Here is an 18,376-nt window from a genome sequence, read left to right on the forward strand (position 1 = left end):
GATTCTGTCTTCCTGGAGAATTATATTTCTATATCCAGCCAAATGGACTTGCTCTCTCTTTGTTCTTCTTTGAGAGCACAGAATGAGGTTTTATTTATGTAACCTCATTCCTGGATATCCAGAAATTTTCATGTGGATGTGAAGTCTGTCTACAGAACAGAATTCTATCTTATTTTTATGGTGGGCCATGTTCAGGTCTTACTGAACTTTGAGAGGATGAAGATTTCTAGAATATGCATAGGAAATGTTATGTAAGAATATGTAAGGTCAGGAGGAAGATGGAAAGAAATTGTCTCTGTGAAATTACAAAGTAAGGGAAGTGTCTCTACATATAGGTCCAAAAGGAATGCAGCATCTGAGAGGAGCAAATCTGGCATTTATGTGATGGTAAGAACCACATTTCTATCTATAAATGTGATATAAAGTTAAGCCATATTGCTGGAACAAACATATCTGCCAAGTAGAAAATGAACTTCCTTCTGAATTCTGAAAGGCTACTTTTTTGTAGTTGTTGAGTTTTTCATTGCACAGTAGTATGCTCTTATGTGGAGAATGATGAATCAGTTGATTCAAGGAATTCAAGGAATTTAGGTGAGACAAGGAAATTCTCAGAATTTCTTTAGAATTCATCACTTATACTTCTCACTGGTTGAATGAGTTTGTTGAATCTTGCGTATCAAAGTTGTCTTCCATTGGTACTAGATCAAAAATCCATGTTTTAAAGTTCCTTGTTCACAGAAATCAGATAGCTCCTTTATGACACTGGAGGCCAAGTTTCCTACCAAGCCTTTAAAGGCAGAAGAAAGAAGGATGGAAGCAAAACAGGACACAGTACTGCAGAATAAACTTCCTGAAGTGTGGAAACCATGTGTGTTAACATTTCACAGTGCTTTTAGTGAAGGATTCTTACAGGAAAAAGCATCGTCTTAGTGAAAAAGCTAGATATAAAAATAAAAATAAAAAATATTCTCCAGCAAAAAGTACATTGTTATCAGCAGCCTTTTTCTTCTGCCTGGCTTCTTTAATTTATTCCTTGAGGATTTCAGGTTCTTAAATAAAATTCATCTTTGCTACAACTTGAAGATGAATACAGTGTCTAGTGATATAGATTTACTCTTGTTTAGAAATTACTTGTTAGGGAGGAAGAAATCATGTTTGGTAGGACTTGTTCATAGGTCTTTAAGTTCCTAGTAAATACAGAGTAACTTTTCTGGTGAAAAATCTCAAGTAACAAAAAGAGTTGTAATCTGAGAGCAAATTAAAAGTACATTAAAAAGAAGCATGAAAATCAGGACACTATCATACATCTGTTGTTTGTGTGAGGCTTATGCACTGTTTAGTAAGTAGACTCAGTGTTACTTCTACAGGTTCTTTGTGTAAACAACATGAGAGATGAGAGGAAAATGGTTTGAAGAGCTCTGTCTCCTGAGTGACTGCAGCTGTTGTAGAGAAGCCCTTGAGATGGCAAAAGTTATGTGAATATCTTTGCTGTGCTACACTTAGCCACAGCTTAAAAAGGGAATTTTAATACTTTCACTGTAACCAAAATAATAAAAAGATGAAATATAATTGAAGGACTTAAATTACACTGAAAAAAAAATCACGTTATCTAATCAACTTAATAGTGTTTTTTTGATAGATAATAATTATATCACTCCTACAAATTAGTTTTTAATCTTCAAATTTTCCTGCTGTTTCTTTTTCTCTGCCTCCTCTGAATATTGTCTCTCATATCCTAGCTATGGAGAGAATGTCAGCATTTTTTTGTGGATCCAGAATCAGAGATCAGAATCTAGGTAAAGTCCAAATTAGTTGTCCTAGTTATGGTGCAAGGCATTATGAGAACATAATTATTTACCAGATGTGAAGCTAGGCTCTTGAAATTGCTCTTTTTCATCTTATGTATGTCTCTCTGTTAGTAGCATATCCTATTTATTCCCATGAAAACTGCAATAGTTACAAAGAGCTCAATAACACTGATAGCTACTCATTTTTGCCATTAATGAACAAGAGCCTGCATGCCATGCTTGTAAAAAAATCTGCACAAGTGGGTGTGATCCACTGTTTTAGAGTTTCACCACCTTCCATCTCACTGTGCTCATATCCACTGTTTGGACTCCATTAATTTTCAGCAAGCATCAACAGATGTCAGTGGGTGCCATTTTTTTTTCTTCATGGAGAAATTCAGAGACACACCTTTCTTTCTTATCAGATGCCATTGCATCAGACTGCCTCTCTGCTGCTATCTGTCGCATGACAAAAAAACATAATGGAATATTGGTGGGAAGGTTCAGCATCTACTCCCATACATCCACCTCTGATGTTGTGGGCCAACATCATAAAACCCGCAGGTGTTACTTTCAGAGCTGCCCTTGTACATTCACCAGAGGACAAAATAAAGTTCCTGGCAAGCTTACAATAGCTGAGATCCAACATGAAAAACAAAGCATTATTTGAGGAGAGCTTGAATTTTTCAAGTTGTAGGGTGTTGTGCTGCTTGCGTTTCTTCCTCTCTCTAGAGCTCTCCAGGAAAAGAAGCCAAACATACTTTCATGTTGTTAATGAGGTTTTTTTTTTCCTACATCAGTAATTTATTTTCCTTTTTTTCTTTGCTTTTTTTTTTTCCTCCACTCTAAACAATGAAAGTACTTTGTTTTTCATGACAAATTAGTTTTTTTTTTTTTTTCTTTAAAGGTTGCAGGTATGAATAATGTTACTCCAAATTCCTGAAATAAAACATGTGGAGCAGTAATTTGTAAAGAAAAGTTTTATAAAAGAAGAATAATAGCTTCTTTTTAATTTCATCTTTAAATATAACTTACTAATTACTCTTTTCAGTCTCTAAAGCTGGGGTGAATAACTTATCAATCAAAATTTAAAGTATGCAAGATAAAATTATAATTACATGTGACAGTTTGTCAATGTATTGCTTGGATTAATTAAAACTATATCAAAATAATTTTGTTTCATCATTCCGTAGGAAAGTGGTTCCTCAATTTGAGTACTCAGTGGTCTTCCTCTGATATCCTTTTCTTGTGTTGTCCTTAAATTAATCCAGTCTTGCAGAGAATATTCGTTCTTGAATATACTTTTCTCTAGACCTCTGAGTGTACAACATCATATTGACTCAGGTTTCTGTCATCCCAGTTCCCCAGATTGACATCTTTAAGAAGCTCTGATCAGATAGAAAGTTAAAACATAAAGTTAGGACCAGTTCCTTAACTTTCTAGAGTCTTGGATTTGCCTCATGGACTATGAAAAACAATGCCCTTCCACCCCCATGCTTTACTTGCCATAAATTCTGTTAGCATCAGGGCTGGTGAAGCTAAAATCCTGTGGTGACTGCCAAAGAGAAAAGCTGGCATTTAAAAGCCAGTCTTACAGAATATGCTGAAGTATTACAAGCGCAGTCATGCTTAAAGAGATGCTGATAAATTGCCTCCTCATAATGGATTCATTTTTCAGCATGTCCCACAATACTTGAGAATAATACCCCTTAACAGGTTATCTGTTTAATCTGTAAAGGAATTGGGTTTTTGGAATTTGGACCATTACCATTCCTGGCTACTGCTGCCTATTTCAAATTTGCAGCTTGCTGGCAGTTGCTAATAGTTAAACTGTTTTGGCAGCACCTGCTCCTGCAATGTATTTTCTTCAGACTATCCACAGTTTTTGCATGCTGTCTCTTTCCAATTTTCTTTGCTGAAGCAGAAAATAGAGAAGTACACCCCCTCAGTCCTTTAAAGGGTGGCCTTTTTGAATCTGTCCCATCACCGTGTCCTTGCTAGGTGGTCATGAAGCTCTGGGCAGGCCCTGCTCACTGTCCCAGACTCACTCCTGATTCCTGACCTGTTGCTGTGGGGTGGGACTTGGTTAGGGAGGTCACAGCCCTGCTGGCTTCACCACTACCCTCTGGTAAGGCAGACAGTCATTGTGGCACCATGGCACTGGAGTGGAAAACATAAGAACTTAGTCCTATTCTTACATAGAGTCAGAGGAGCTTCAGGGTCTTGGTCAGTCTATCCTGAAGTCTTGAAGGAGATTTCCCTTAGCAGAGGCAGCAAAGATTCTTGAGGAAAAAGTATTATCATGTCCTAGAGGTATCTGAAAATTTCATTTTACAGGGAAGTATAATCACCCTAAAAGGCCTGATTGGATTAAAAACATTCTGTTTTCTGAGCTATTTCTGAACTAAAATTGCCTTAATTCTTCAAATAGCTGAATATTGAACAAATAAAGGAGAAGAAATCTCAGTCACATCCTCTTGTGGGATATGTCCATCTCCCAAGATCCAGCAGAAGGGTATGAAGTCAGTGCATTGCTTGTGCCCTCTACAGGGGAACCACTTATATCTGGGTCTAGCTCAGAATACATTTCACTACATGTTTCTTAAGTGTGTTGTTTATATGCCTGGGGACTTGGCATGGCAGATTCTTCTGTGTGAGACCTGTCGGCTGGCTGTGCCCCTTGCACTGACATTCTGTCAGGTAGTGCCACTGCCACAGTCTCCCGGGGAAACCTGTACAGTCCTGTTTTATAGAAAATTAGGAAATTCAAAGAGAAAATGAGTCTGCATTAAGTAATGCTTTCATTGCTAAATTTCTATGACATCTTAATGGTGCATGCTTTTAAGGGGTTGAGAGGTTACTTGTTGATTTAGTTGAAGCTACATAAAACAGTCATCAGAAGATGTCTGGAGTCTGTTTAGAGAAGCAAGCTGTGGAGTCTTTGATTCTTCCCTTGACAATTAGAGTCTCAGTTGACCATACCTCATTTGTGATGGGTACTCAGTTCCCCCATGATGTATTGCCACTGAGGACAAATCATGATGAAGGGCTGCATCCATGTGTGGACATACATATATATGTATCTAATGATGTTGATGGATGTTTGTGTACAGCTGTTTAGTTCACAGTTAGTGTTTAGAAGCTGAGTGCTATGGTTTTGGTCAGCACAGTTTGTACCACATAAATACTGTCCAAAAGTGGATTTCATTTGGTATTAACAACTACCAAATATTTCAGCAGAATGTGTTTTAAATGTGGTCAAATGCTGGTATGAGGTTGCTTTTGTGTATTTTTTCTTTTTTGTTTCTGTTTTGTTTTGTTTTCATTTAAAATATCTATTTCTATGATGTGCTTGTTTACAGTTATAATAAAAGTAATTAGTTCAGTACGTATGACTTGGTGTGAGGATTAATGTTCTCTAATCAGAGAAGACAGTGCTTCTCAAATTAGTCTTTAGCTTATAACAATGCAGAAATGATAAATTAATGCCTTACAGTTGTTACCAGCCTCCTACATGATTAATCGTCTCTCATATTCTTATTCAGGTCTCCTGCTGTAGGAAACTTGGCTTAACTTTGTAATACTCTCTTGGCTTTATAGTACTCCTGAACTTTTGTTTAACAGTGAATTTCACACTTATAAAGCTTTTAGTGACTACTAGCTCAGGGAAGTATACTAACACTTTTTTTCCTGATGTAAATCTTTTTTTAATGTTTTATACAGTTAATATTTCAATAACTTACATTCCAAACTCTTAACGTCCTTGGACAATACTTATGCTCCAGACACAGTTCATCTTCAATTCTGACCCAATCCTTTCTGCAGAATTATTAAGTGAGAATTTTTGCTTTCTGTTGTCACAGAAATAACTCCTTTACCGACTCTTGCATGCACAACTTAGCATATGGCAGATGAGGCATCATATTTTCCAGTGTTTAAAATGTATGCTTTTTATTATAGAGTGTGAAAACTTAATGCATTGTGTTGGCATGATTATTCTTTTCAATATGAGGCTAAATAATAGGCTCCAGCAAAGCCTAGTGATTATTTTAAGTCTTTGCTAGCTAGCTAGGATGAATATGATCTTTTTCTTCCTAAGACTCCTGTAAGATGCTTGCTTCTTTTGGTGTACTTGGGAATAAAAGGTTGCTTATTGCTAAACAATAGTTCCTAATACAAACTCTTCCATTTTCTTTCATTCAGAATGGCATGCATAATCACGTTAGGAAAAAACTGAAAAGTCAGTGTCCATATAGTCAAGGTGCAGGTCTGGTGCTCAAGGGTAGGAATGGAATTCTCTGTGTGGACTTCATCCTGAGCCCACTTCAGACACTGGAAGCAATAATATGCAGTTAATGAAACATGGTAGTGGGTTGCCGGTGGAGCTTGTAGCACTTATATGAAGCTGATTCTGAATAATGTCTGAAGAGCTGTCATCCCGTCAGTAGGAACAGCTGAAGACTCCCACTTCCTTTCCTCTTCTGATCCCCTTGTGTCTTTCTGCATGTCTAGGAGGTTGGGGGAACCTGCTTCTCCTTAAACTTCCCAAACGAGTGTAGGTGATTGGTCACATTTCTGATGAGAAGCTGTAATGAAGTACAAATTGCCACCAAAAACTGTGAGCTTTGCTCATGCCTGGGAGCAGTGGCGTATCCTCAGATTGTGGGGGCTTTTGCAATGCGTTTGGTTTGTATTTAGACCCATACATTTTGTAATGTGTAAATGGGATCCTTTTTCAGCTGCTGTAGCTTCATCTGCAGACATTGTCATGGCTTGGTGGAACCTGCTCTATCTTCTGTATTATGGACAGCCCTCCTGTGATGCTGATTTCTCTTCTGGGTTACTATGGAGACAGAAAAAAATGTAATTGCTTGAAAGATTAGCAGTGGTATGACTTTCACTGCAAGTAACAAGTTCAGAAAACATAGAACAAACCCGTGCTCCTGTGTATAGACCCAAAATCTGTATACAAGGCTGTCACAGCAGTACCTAAGTGGTTAAGAACACAATATTCTGTTTGAAAGATTTAATTAAAAAAAGAAAAACCATCTAATTAAAAAAAGAAAGCCAAGCTGAAAAAATGTGAGAAGGAATGTGACCACATCTGTGGTTGGGGGGCTGGGGGGAGGGGACAGGACTTGTTTTTCTATCAGTTATACCTGTATCTTTCTGTATGAGTGGTGCTTTATGAGTCTTGAAAGAATCCTTGTCAAATAAATTTTCCAAGACTTTGGTTGGTTGAATGCTTTCCAATTTTATGGAATGGTGACTCAAAAGAATGAAAGTGTTTCTGTAGAATTATTTTTTTTCAGCTTTCTCCCATCCCATTGGAAGGAAAGGGAGGTATAAATGTTTATTTTTTTGTGAAGATATATCTGTATGTGCATATAAAAACACATGAAAAATTCAATTATTTCATGACTTTTCATGCAATGTTTAAAATACTAATGACTGCTGACTCTGAATCATGAAATAAAAAGCAGTATCCTGCTTACCATCTCCTCACTTGCATGTAGTATAAATTCAGAAGTCATGACAGAAAGCTGCTTGCAGGACTGAGAAGCCCTGGGAATGATGCTGATAGCTTTTTATGCACTGCAGATTTGTTTCTGTAATAGTAAAGGGTCTTTGAGAATTCCCAGGTTTTGTTTGCAAAAGATCTGAAGCTGATGACCAAATCCTGCCACAGTGTCTTCATGGAAGTGTGGGAGATACACAGGGGTGCTCACGTCAAGCTTTCCATTCAGGGATGACTCTCTCTGTTGTACTCTGTGCTACTCTTGCCTGATGTTTTTTTCAACTTTTATAACTAATTAGCTTTAGTGTTTATATTACTCTCATACTCTAATTAGAGTGATCAAATCATGGGGGTCTTCAAGCCCTCCTCCTTTTCCTCCAATTATTTTTGTTTTGTCAAGCCTGGCTGTTTCCTGCTGCTTATTCTTGTCCATGTGTTTTTACTTTCTGCAAATTGATGTTGTCCTGTCCAAGTTTTACTGTACTGGCTATTCTTGTCAGCCTGTGAAGATCTATAGTCCCATTTGAGAATTAATTGCAAAGGATACACTATTCAGTGGGAATAATGGATGTAGAATTCTTCAGTGAATTAGGAAGAATTTATTCTCAGAAAGAGCAATGAGCGATCAAGCTGTCCAGGGAGCTAGCATCACCGACCCTGCAGGTGCTTAAGGAAAGGGTAGATGTAGTACTTAAGGATATGGTTTAATGGGCAATATTGATGGTGGGTGGACAGTTGGAATAGGTGATCTTGGGAGTCTTTTCCAATTCTAAGATTCTAAGATTCTAACGATTCTAAGATTCACTTCAGATTGTTTAAACTATCTTCCACCAAGCCCTGGTTGTCTCCTGGTTGCCACTGTTGTAATTGTTTTGCCATTCAGGAGCAGAATATATCACCTCTCATGTGTCTCTCTTGAAACTGAAAGTATGTTCACTCAGTTCTGTCTAAACAAACTGCCATTTCTGAAATTGCCAGTCTCAGTGCAACTCCAGTCATTCTGCTATCAGCACTTCATCTCAGCAGTAGGAATCCACTGGGTTAAAAGCAGTTTCAGAACTATTTTTTCCAAACTTATATGTGACTACCAAGCAACTGTGTACAAAGGGACAGCACAATCTGCCCTTTTACCTCCTGCTTTCCTTTACACCCATGTGGGAATCTGTGCGTGAGAAGTCTCTGCCCTGCACTGCTAACATACCTCAACACTGCAGTGGATATAGTGGGTTTGTAGTGGCAGAACACTGTCCTTGGCCCTCATTGTCTCTTGAGGATAAGGTTTGTCTTATGTATGCATATATGTATGTTTATATGCATATACACAGATAACACAAAGCAGTGTTGGTATCACCCTCCAACAATGAAGCAAGTGATGGAAATACTTATGGAAGATTTTCAGGTTACGGCTCCTAGATTTTGCACACATTCTAGGAGGAAAGGAAGAAAAATAAGCTTGGAATGTTTATTGATATGAATAATGCAAGGGTAGATCAGAACAGTATATAATTTATACTTCTTGGAACCATTATTATTATTATTTTGTGTGTGTGTTAGCAGCAGAATCAGTTAATCAGTCTTTGCATCAGTTAAATTTCTCAATGTGCAACTTCAAGGCCCATCATCAGAATTTTTATTAAATGTACCACCTTTGGATGCAGATTTCAAATGAAGTGGATTGACAGGATGAGCCAGAAACATTTAGGCAATACTCAGTGAACTCATGCTTGAAGTCCTGATAGTGTTTTTACTATCTTTATGGACTTTATTCTGTGAAAGCTCAGGTAATCTTTCACATCTAAGGCTATGATAAGACTAGAACAGCACTTGCTTTAAAATATCAGAGTTTGTCCACTTAGATGTTTTGTGTGAATGATGCTCTCCTACTTAAAAAGGAAGCACTTCAATGACTTCGGCATATGCAATCATCTCTTCACAGATGAAGTGTCAGTGCAATGTAGCACCTGAATTCTAATCTGTTTTGCATTTCACCCGAGGTACTGGATAGTTCACTCTCTCTCTAACACTGCATTCTCTTTCATTGAGACTGCAAATACAGTACCTGAAGCAGAGTTTGAATCAGGGCTGTGGTCACTGCTGGCTAAAATAACCATGGTGATCTTCTCCACACCTAGCATGACTTCTGAACTGGTAACGCAGTTATGCAAGCAAGCTGCTTTATTAATGGGATCACAGAATGGCTGAGCCCGGCAGGGCCCTCTGTGTCTATTTTGTCCAGCCCCTACTCCAGCATGGCCACCCAGCGTAGGGTGCCCAGAGCCATGTCCAGGCAGCTTCTGGAGATCCCCAAGGAGGAGACCCCACAGCCTCCGGGCAGCCTGTGATGCTGCTCTGTCACCTGCACAGTACACAAGTGCTTCTGGTGTTCAGGGGGATCCTCCTGTGTCCCAGTACATGCCCAGTGCCTCTTGTCCTGGCCCTGGTCACCACATAGAAGTGCTTGGCCTCTTTGCACCTTCCTGTCATGTATTTATAGACATTGAAGAGATCTTTCCTGAGCTTCCTCTCCTCCAGGCTAAACAGTCCCAACTCTCTTAGCCTTCTGTAATAGGAAAGATGCTTCAGTACCTTGATAATTTCTGTAGCCCTATTCTGGATTGGTCACAGTCCAGCAATAGCAAAACACATTTTATGTTTCCTTGCAGCTCTTGTGACCATTGCATATAGGCCTCTCTAGGAGTAATGAGATTTGTATATTCACTGATTGTATGTTTCTCTGGTCCATGTTCCAAATGGCATAAATTAACCTTTATTTTACGTTTTTATGTAGTATGCATACACAAAGTTATACAGAATCATAGAATGGCTTGGATTGGAATATATTTTAATTTTAATGTTCCACTGTGAAGTTAGGGTTGTAAAATGTACACATCTAAATGTGAATTATTTGTCTATTGTTCATCTGGCATTTGGAGAGAATTTTGATGACCATTTTTGACATCACTTTTAGAATGAGGTACATTTCACTCATGCAGTCAATCATGACTACAAGGGAGTAACTACCACGACTAGTTCAAACTTTGTGAAAAACTCAAGCTAAGAGAACACCATTCCTAAATAACATTTAACTTGTTAGATGTACTTGTAGGAAATCATTCTGTAGAACCATTGTGAATCATTGTATTACAGACTTACATTTCTTTTTTTTCTTCACTCCAAAGATACCACTTCAATTTTTCCAAATTATTCAGCTCAAGGTCAAGAACCACTTGCTTTACAGAGAAGACACCACTGCTGAAGGTTTCCTCTGAGGAAAATGGGTGAGTTACTTTCATTTTACTCAAAATACTTTTTTCCTAAGATCTCTTCTATTTAATTGTGCATGGTTCTTTCTTACATCCTGACACTAAACCTAATGGGAAATAAAGTGGATGTCAGCAGTTGTGAGCAGAGAATTACTCTGAAGTAGTTTGAGAGGAAAGAAGGGGCTATAAATGAGTTGGGGAATGATGTAAGGTCGCAGGTCAGGTTGATTAGAGAGACCTTGGGATAAGCAACTGCAGGTTGCTCTCATTTTCTTTATATTGGGTTTCATTAGGTTCATTGCAAGATATAGTAGAGCTATAACATGGATTCTTGTGGATTGCACATCAAATTCAGAGGCATGTCTGGTGCTTCAAAATGCTGTTTTTCCAGGAGCACCTAAACATCACAAGACTTTTTCTTCTCTGTCTATCCAGGTGTACCATTGAGGGGAGATCAGTCTGTACTGAATAAATGTATTTATATGATATTTTCAATTAAAATGCATTACAGAGAAGCTAAGCATATGTAAGGTCAGTTGCATCTCATATCTGTTGAAATAAACTACTGTTTTATTTTCCCTTTACTGAAAATATGTGACAGGTTGCCATGCATGGCTCTTCATAATCCAGATTTTACCACAGATGATGATTCATGGGACAACAGCTCTGCAGAATTTGAACAGAGATTTCATCTGGGAAGTGAAATGACCAGTTTGTCTAGGTCTGCTTCGTCTGAGAAATATGAAATCTTGGACAACCTTCATGTCAAGTTCAATTTATCAAAGATGAGGTCTGAATTCAAACATTATTTTATTTACTTTTTCAAGTTTCAGCAGTTTTAAAGTTTAGATGGCTAAAAAATGATATATTATCCGCAGATGAATAATGTAATGCTCCATATTTAGGGTATACCATTGATAGCTTATAAATAAACCCTGATGAAAGTGATTACAGCCTCTACCCAATAATCAATAGTGCTTTGCTCTTAGAATCATTAATCAAGAAACCTACTTTAAATCTGAATTTAAATAATATTTCTATTGCTTTCAATATTTTAAAAGCCTCTTGGCTTTTCCACAGTTTTGTTTTTCAGTTTTCAGTTTCTTTGAAGAAATCTTTAATTGAAATGTTTATTTCTCTATAGATTGAGAGATATATAGTCTTCTACTTACCTAACAATGTTTCTGGAGTCATCATAGTAGCTTTTCATGAATATTCAATGCAAATTATAACCAAGAACTTTTCTGTCTTTAAGTGTGTTAATATATTTCACTCTTTATCTCAAAGTAGTCTTTTACCTCATTTAGGCAGGGATGAAGTTGAAGTCTTTTAACGTATTGAAAAATATAAATATAATAAAAGCTTAAATTCAAATGTTCTCAGGATATTTTCCCCTGAATTGTAGCTAGAAAAGCCTTTAGTCTCAGGTACAAAATCTCTCTGCCACTTCTAGATTTTCAACATTTCTTCCTGTTCTGGTTTGGATTGCTAATAACTCTGCAGTTTGCATGGAGCCCAAGCACTTCATACCTCTATCTACATGTTGATCCATGGAGCCTTTTCTGACAAGAAATCTATGACTCTTTTCCCAATCTGTATGTTTTCTTAGTTCATCATTTCACAATTGTTTTCCTTCTTTCATTGTGCATATGGTATTGTGTGGAGTGCTACGCTCCTTTACGCTACTGAACAAACGGAGCAGGAGAATTCAATGGCTGCAATTAGTGCAATATGAGCAGATGCAAAGAAGTTTGGCAGATGTCTTTCTTCACGCTCTCTGTAGCTTTCCCCGGTATTTGATGGAACAAAAGCATTGAGCAGGAGAGTAAAATCAATTGTTTCCAGTATAGCATATGTTTATGGGGGTAGTGCATTTCTCTGGCAGAACTTCCTGTGAAATGTTTTCATTGCTGTAGTGCTGGTTGTACATCCGGGGCCAACTCCTTAGATGATGTAAATCAGCATAACTCCACAGAGATAATAAATGGAGCTAAACTGCCTGACATGCAGGTCAGACTAAAATTCATTTGGATTAGAACAGGGAGTTAAATCCTTCACAGATTTATATTTCATGCATTTTCAACTGAAGTCAAGCAGGATTGTGCTGGCGGCATATATCAATAGAGAGTCTGGCACACAGTTAGTACTTGCATCACCGTGCCACATTAGCACAGCAGAAAAAGACAGATTGCAAAACACAGACGAGTCAAAGACTCATCACTTCTAAAATGTAAGATGTTATAAGTGCTGCTTCCTTAATACAAAATGCCATGAAAACAAACAGAAGGGAGGAAAAGAGGCTTTTAAAATCTATGTTTAATAAAATAACCACTTCCAAAAGCTTTTTTTAATCACATCTTGTCAGCTCCTTGAGATGAGTTTCTGCTATTTGCAGACAAGTGGTTATGAATTTATAAAGTCTTAATTAATGCTTCTTGTTTTCTCCTTTGTGTTAAAAATGAGTTATTGCTGTTTCTTTTATTTCAATAGTAATTTGAATTATTATTACTTGAAATATTGCTTGAAATATTGAATTATTACTTGAAATACTTGAAGTGCAAACAGGAAATATCAAACGTATTAAAACTAAACCAGTGTGAACTGGGATTTAGTAATTCATAACATAACAAGCTCTCAAAAATACTGAAACAACTGTGATGTGAAGATCGGGAGAGTAGACAGGTAAGATAGATGATGCATGACTGAGATGGCACTGTTTTCCATAAATCATACAATAATGAAAGAAGTTATCAGCTGTGGGGTGCTGATAATGGCTTTTGTTGTCATTCCTCTCTTTTCAAAACTTTATTATCCTCTCTCCCACTTGTTTTCCAGTTTAAGAAAGGATATCTGGTGCTTCTAGAGGCTACCTCACTGACTGTTTTTCTTCCTTCAACTTCTCTAGATGTTTATCCCAATGCAAAGTTTGCAGATTATTGCTACCGCTCGCATCTCCTAGCACGTTGTAGCCTCTTCATAGCAGTTTGACTGTGGCATCATATTTTCATCAGCTAATGTATTTTTTTTCCTGCCTTTTTTTGGAGAAGTCTAGTGAGGATGGGATGTTGTTTTTTTGACAGTGAACTTGATTTAGGGACTTACTTCCACTGTGATTAAAAGTTATTTCTTCAGATTACTTCACTTTAATATTTTGTTCTAAAGCATCTGTCCATTGAGTTATTTACTGCATTGCTTTTGTTTTTTCTCAACTAATTATCCCAGTAACGTGAAATATTTTTTTCTTGCTTGTCATCAGGCTTAAATCAAACTTTGCATTTGTCTTTCTCTCAGAAAAGCAATGTTTGAATGTTTACTTTTAGAAAAAAAATGGGGTGAAAACATCAATGTCTTCAATTAGGGAAGAGGTGTGAGAAAGGCCCATAAGCAAAAAGAGTTCTGTAAATTAAGACATCTTTGCAAAATTTTGATGGGCAACAAGAAAATAATTAAATAATTACATTTTATGGTAATATTAAAAAAAAACCAACAAAACAATACAGTGATTAAAAATGATTAGTTTTAAGATTTCTTACTTGAAAACATAAAGTTTCAACGTTTGAATTGAATTTAGAATTGTTTTGCTTAGGTCACTCAACAGTAATTTCTTGCAGTCTGGAAGATTTGATGGCATTTGATTTCCAGAACTGGCCATTTTCTGGCACAGACATGCTATGCAAAAAGAATCTAGATTTGCTAGAAAATTCATCTAGAGTCACTCACAAAGTATGCTTGATTTGAAAAGACAGTCTCAAGACCAGGAGATCCTTAAAGACTGTTCTTTTCTTCAAAATGAACTTTTGGATGCCTACTAGAACACTGACAAGAAATTCATTCATGAAAGTACCCCCCCGCCCATGCTGCAGTTTGTCCTCTCCACTCAGCTGTGCCGTCTTCCTGTGTTCTACCTTCCTACAAAGGACTATGCTCCTTTAAATCCCAAGGGGTGGTGTATTGTGATGTCTGTGCTGTGACATGGTATTTTATCATTCTTAAGTTCTCAACATCTGATGTGGCAGAACTATCAAAAATATAGAAAAGATTTGTTTTAAAACAACTGTGTAGTAAATACATTTTTCTTGCATTTCAGATGCTGTCTAAAATTCCTGAAAATTTCAGTCCTTTTTATCTTTGTAGTTGTCTGCTCTGTAAGTATTGAATTTGCTACCTTTTCCTCCTTCTTCTATTATACTTCTTACAATTAGTTGAAAATGATATTTGCTTTTACGTGATAAAATAATGTCTCATGGGTGGGAACAAGGTGGTAAAAACTAGAAATACTATTCTGGTCCTCATGCCTAATCACACAGCTTCTCAGTTCATTGCCCTCCAGCCTGAAAAGTGGCAGGCAATTCAGTTTGAGGAGAGAGCTGAAACTCAAATTTGTGTGTTCTCAGTCTTGCATTTAGGATGGCTCTTAAGATACTGCTTAAAACCTGGGAAATGTTGGTATGGTTGCCCCCTTGGCAAAGTGTAAATCTCCTTGTGTACAGCCTTTTGAACAGCAGTTCTCTTGTGAAAGATGCTAACATTTTTTTGAGGAGGTCTGCTTCCTGTGAGGTTGTTGAAATAAGGCAGCTGGAAGCAGTTCCCACTAGCGAGTATTTACACTAACTGAGAGTAGGCAGGAATTCCACAAATTGAGGATTGAAAGGAAACTCTAGAAAAAAAGACAGGTGAAGAGTTGTGATTTCAAGAAGGATGATAGACCCAAGATGTCTTTGAAAAATCTCTCCCATTCTGTTTCAAAACTGAATTGCCAATTACCATTTTGTTGCATACTTCATTCTCTTTCACCATGCTATGATACTTTTTCTTCCTTTGTTCACGTTGTCTTTCTCTGAGAATTATTCTGTCCTCGGCTTCTCTTGCTGAAGACTCCAGGCAAGCTTTTTGTTCTCCTGTCCTGTCTTTCACAGTGCACTTTTCTCTCCTGCCCTTCCCACTAGAGCTGCTCTTGCTCTTCATCATATCTCTCTAACTGTATAACTTCATCATCATTTTTGTCTCTTAAATTCACCCATTCACAGTGTCTGAAGAAACACTGGGATATCTATATCTATATCATCTATATCTATATCTATATCTATATCTATATCTATATCTATATCTATATCTATATCTATATCTATATCTATATCTATATCTATATCTATATCTATATCTATATCTATATATCTCAATATGTATATATCAATATATAATATATATATATATCAATATTTATATATCAATATATAATATATTGAAAATGTGATTTTGGTATTAAGTTCACTGAGGGGAAAGTTACTTGTCCTTGTCATGTGTGCCTGGGCTGCTTTTCAGCTCTGGGGGAGACTTGCCTGAAAATTCTGAAAGCAATCTTAAGATTTAATGTATTGTTTGAAAGTCTTTAAGTTTCTGAGATAAGCTTAAGATATTTTTTCCCCTAGGTTTTGTTTGGCATTTATCCAGATCAACGTGTGTCCTGGCAGATGTTGGCTGTCTCACCCCTGGAAAGCTTCTGTATCCTTCCTTCACTAAAGAACTTAAGCTTTAAGTAGGGAGAGTCCATTTTAAACAGATTTGTTAGCATCCTCACTATTGCAAATAATAGCACAATGTTACACAGCTATTAGTAGGTAGATGAGGAAGAAGAGGTTAGCGCTTGGGGGCAATTTATAGTGAGAAGCAGAGATTGCTTTTTGGAAGACAGCAAGTAAACATTTAGTAGAATGAGTGAAACCTCAACAGTTAGCTCCCATCAGCATTTTGTTCATGTTGGTACTTTATGTCTCTTTGAAGCTTTTGTTGAAATGCCCCATTTATGTGTGGTTTAGAAAAGCACAAGACTGTAATTCAGCTCAGTCTGCTGAATCAGGGTGTATTGGCGTTAAGTCTTTGAGTTCAAGCTTTAGTCAACTGTCGTAGCATAACTTGAGGACTGGATCTCTTTACACAGATTTTGCATTGGAATTACAGCTACTGCACTGTGAGCACTGATTCTGCAACTGGTTATTCTTTTTTTTTCTGTTTCAGGGAGTGCTGTTGGGGTATAAGTATAATCATGTATTTGTTTATTTCATGTTTTACATGTAATATCAAGATGCTTTAACCAAATATCTGTCAGACAGAATATAGCATTCTCTTTCTTTATCTGACAAGCCTGGAGCTGAAGCTTCTTTGTGTCATGCGTGTTGAAAGCTAGATGTTCTGTCCTTGCCTTTCTACTCACTGAGCTGGGAAAAAATAAATAATAAGTAAGCCATCCAGAAAAGTCCTGCTTCATTTTCAGGGTGACAGGATAATTCAGGCAGAAGGGTCAAGGAGAGAAATTTGTTTCTAAATGAGATTTGGAAAAGGTGTGAACAATTCTGAATGTCATCTCACCGTTGCTACTGATCTTTGCTTATGCAGACATAAGCTCACATGTTTGTGTCGCTTTCTTACACGATGAAGAACTTGGCTTGGATAGCGCTAACCATTCACTCAGTAATGTTGAAGATGTGATTCATACTGGCTGACAGATGGCAGTATTCTCAGTGGACATTAAGACCTACTCTCAACGTCTATGAGAATTTCATGGTAGGCAGACAAGTGTGTTGTGATAGTCCTTGTCGCCAAGCCTGTAGAGGTTGTGCATGAGACAGCTTTGTGTGGAAAAGATGTGTCTTACCTCATGCGATACTAAATTATGCTAATGAATGCTCTTTCCTTCTTGCTCGTGTCTCAAGAGCAGTTGAAATGTGTTGAATAGGTACTGAGTATCATTTACTCATTTTATTTATGTTTTTTAAAAATACTTCATCCACCTCATTTCAATGCTTTTCCAGAAAAGCTTGTGTACTTGAATTGTGTATTGAGTATACACACTCTTATGAATATATCTGCATACACTACAAAAATCTGAAAAATAATAAACCAAGGGTGGAAATATATTTTTTAAACCAGACGGAGTCATTCCACTGGACTTAATCATTCTGGTGTCACTTGGATATTTGTGTTTTTTTTCTTTTTTTTTTTTTCTGTTGTGCACATGAGATATCAGACTTGCTTGGAGCTGTGACTTTCTGTCTCTGGCCGCCACTTCTAATACAGTGTCTCTTTAAGACTTTTCCATTTTCTCTAGCTCCTGTTTGATGTTTCCATACCTTTGTTTATTGCTTGAATTTACTCTAGTTGATTTTTTTCCACTAACTTCTGTGTATTTATTAGTATCTCATGTGCATCTCCCTTTGCTTTATCTATCCCCATGGATTCAAAGTAGGCACATAGCACTGAACTGTGCTGGCTGTAGTTTCTGAAAAATGAAGCTTTCCTCCTGTGATTAGTAAAAGCTTTCTAAATACGTAAGATGTTTTTTAACACTAATTTCCCTATTGGCACAAGACCCAAATTAAGTGGATTTAGTATGATTTTTTCAAAGTAGTGTTAATGTTCCTTTTTGACAAGACATAGGATTTATTTGCTTTTAAATTTGAACGATCAACTCTTTAGTACCTGACAGAAATAAGTTTATAATAAGGTGAACTTGAATGATGCTTTTCTGTAGGAAGCAAGATTCAATGCCCTTGTTAGTGTAAATTTGTGTAGCATTTTCAGACCTTTTGCTGAAAGACCTTATGTTAAATGGGAAGCATCAATAATTAATAGGGTGATATGCTTCTGGAAAGCGGGTTATAAAAATAGAAGAGATATGGAATCAGAAATAATGCAGCATTTCCTAGGTTGTGTCAGGTACCTATTCTAACACATGAACATATTTATTTTCTGTAAGTCCTTAACCATTCAAACTTTCAAGTAACCAGAGTCCATTAGCCGTTTAATCAAAA

General features: G+C 37.0%; 1 protein-coding gene across 1 annotated transcript in view; it reads left to right on the forward strand.

The window, feature by feature from the left end:
- The window catches only part of OCA2 (OCA2 melanosomal transmembrane protein), a 166,653-nt gene that overhangs the window by 33,517 nt on the left and 114,760 nt on the right, over positions 1-18,376 (forward strand). The window contains exons 3-6 of the mRNA XM_015851083.3: positions 10,485-10,583; positions 11,170-11,358; positions 14,656-14,713; positions 15,998-16,070. Of these exons, the coding sequence (XP_015706569.2) occupies positions 10,485-10,583; positions 11,170-11,358; positions 14,656-14,713; positions 15,998-16,070 (419 nt within the window). The remainder of the gene's footprint in view (positions 1-10,484; positions 10,584-11,169; positions 11,359-14,655; positions 14,714-15,997; positions 16,071-18,376) is intronic.

This window comes from Coturnix japonica, chromosome 1, assembly GCF_054131305.1.
Source record: "Coturnix japonica strain WE chromosome 1, WE-NBRP24, whole genome shotgun sequence".
Lineage (NCBI taxonomy): Eukaryota > Metazoa > Chordata > Aves > Galliformes > Phasianidae > Coturnix > Coturnix japonica.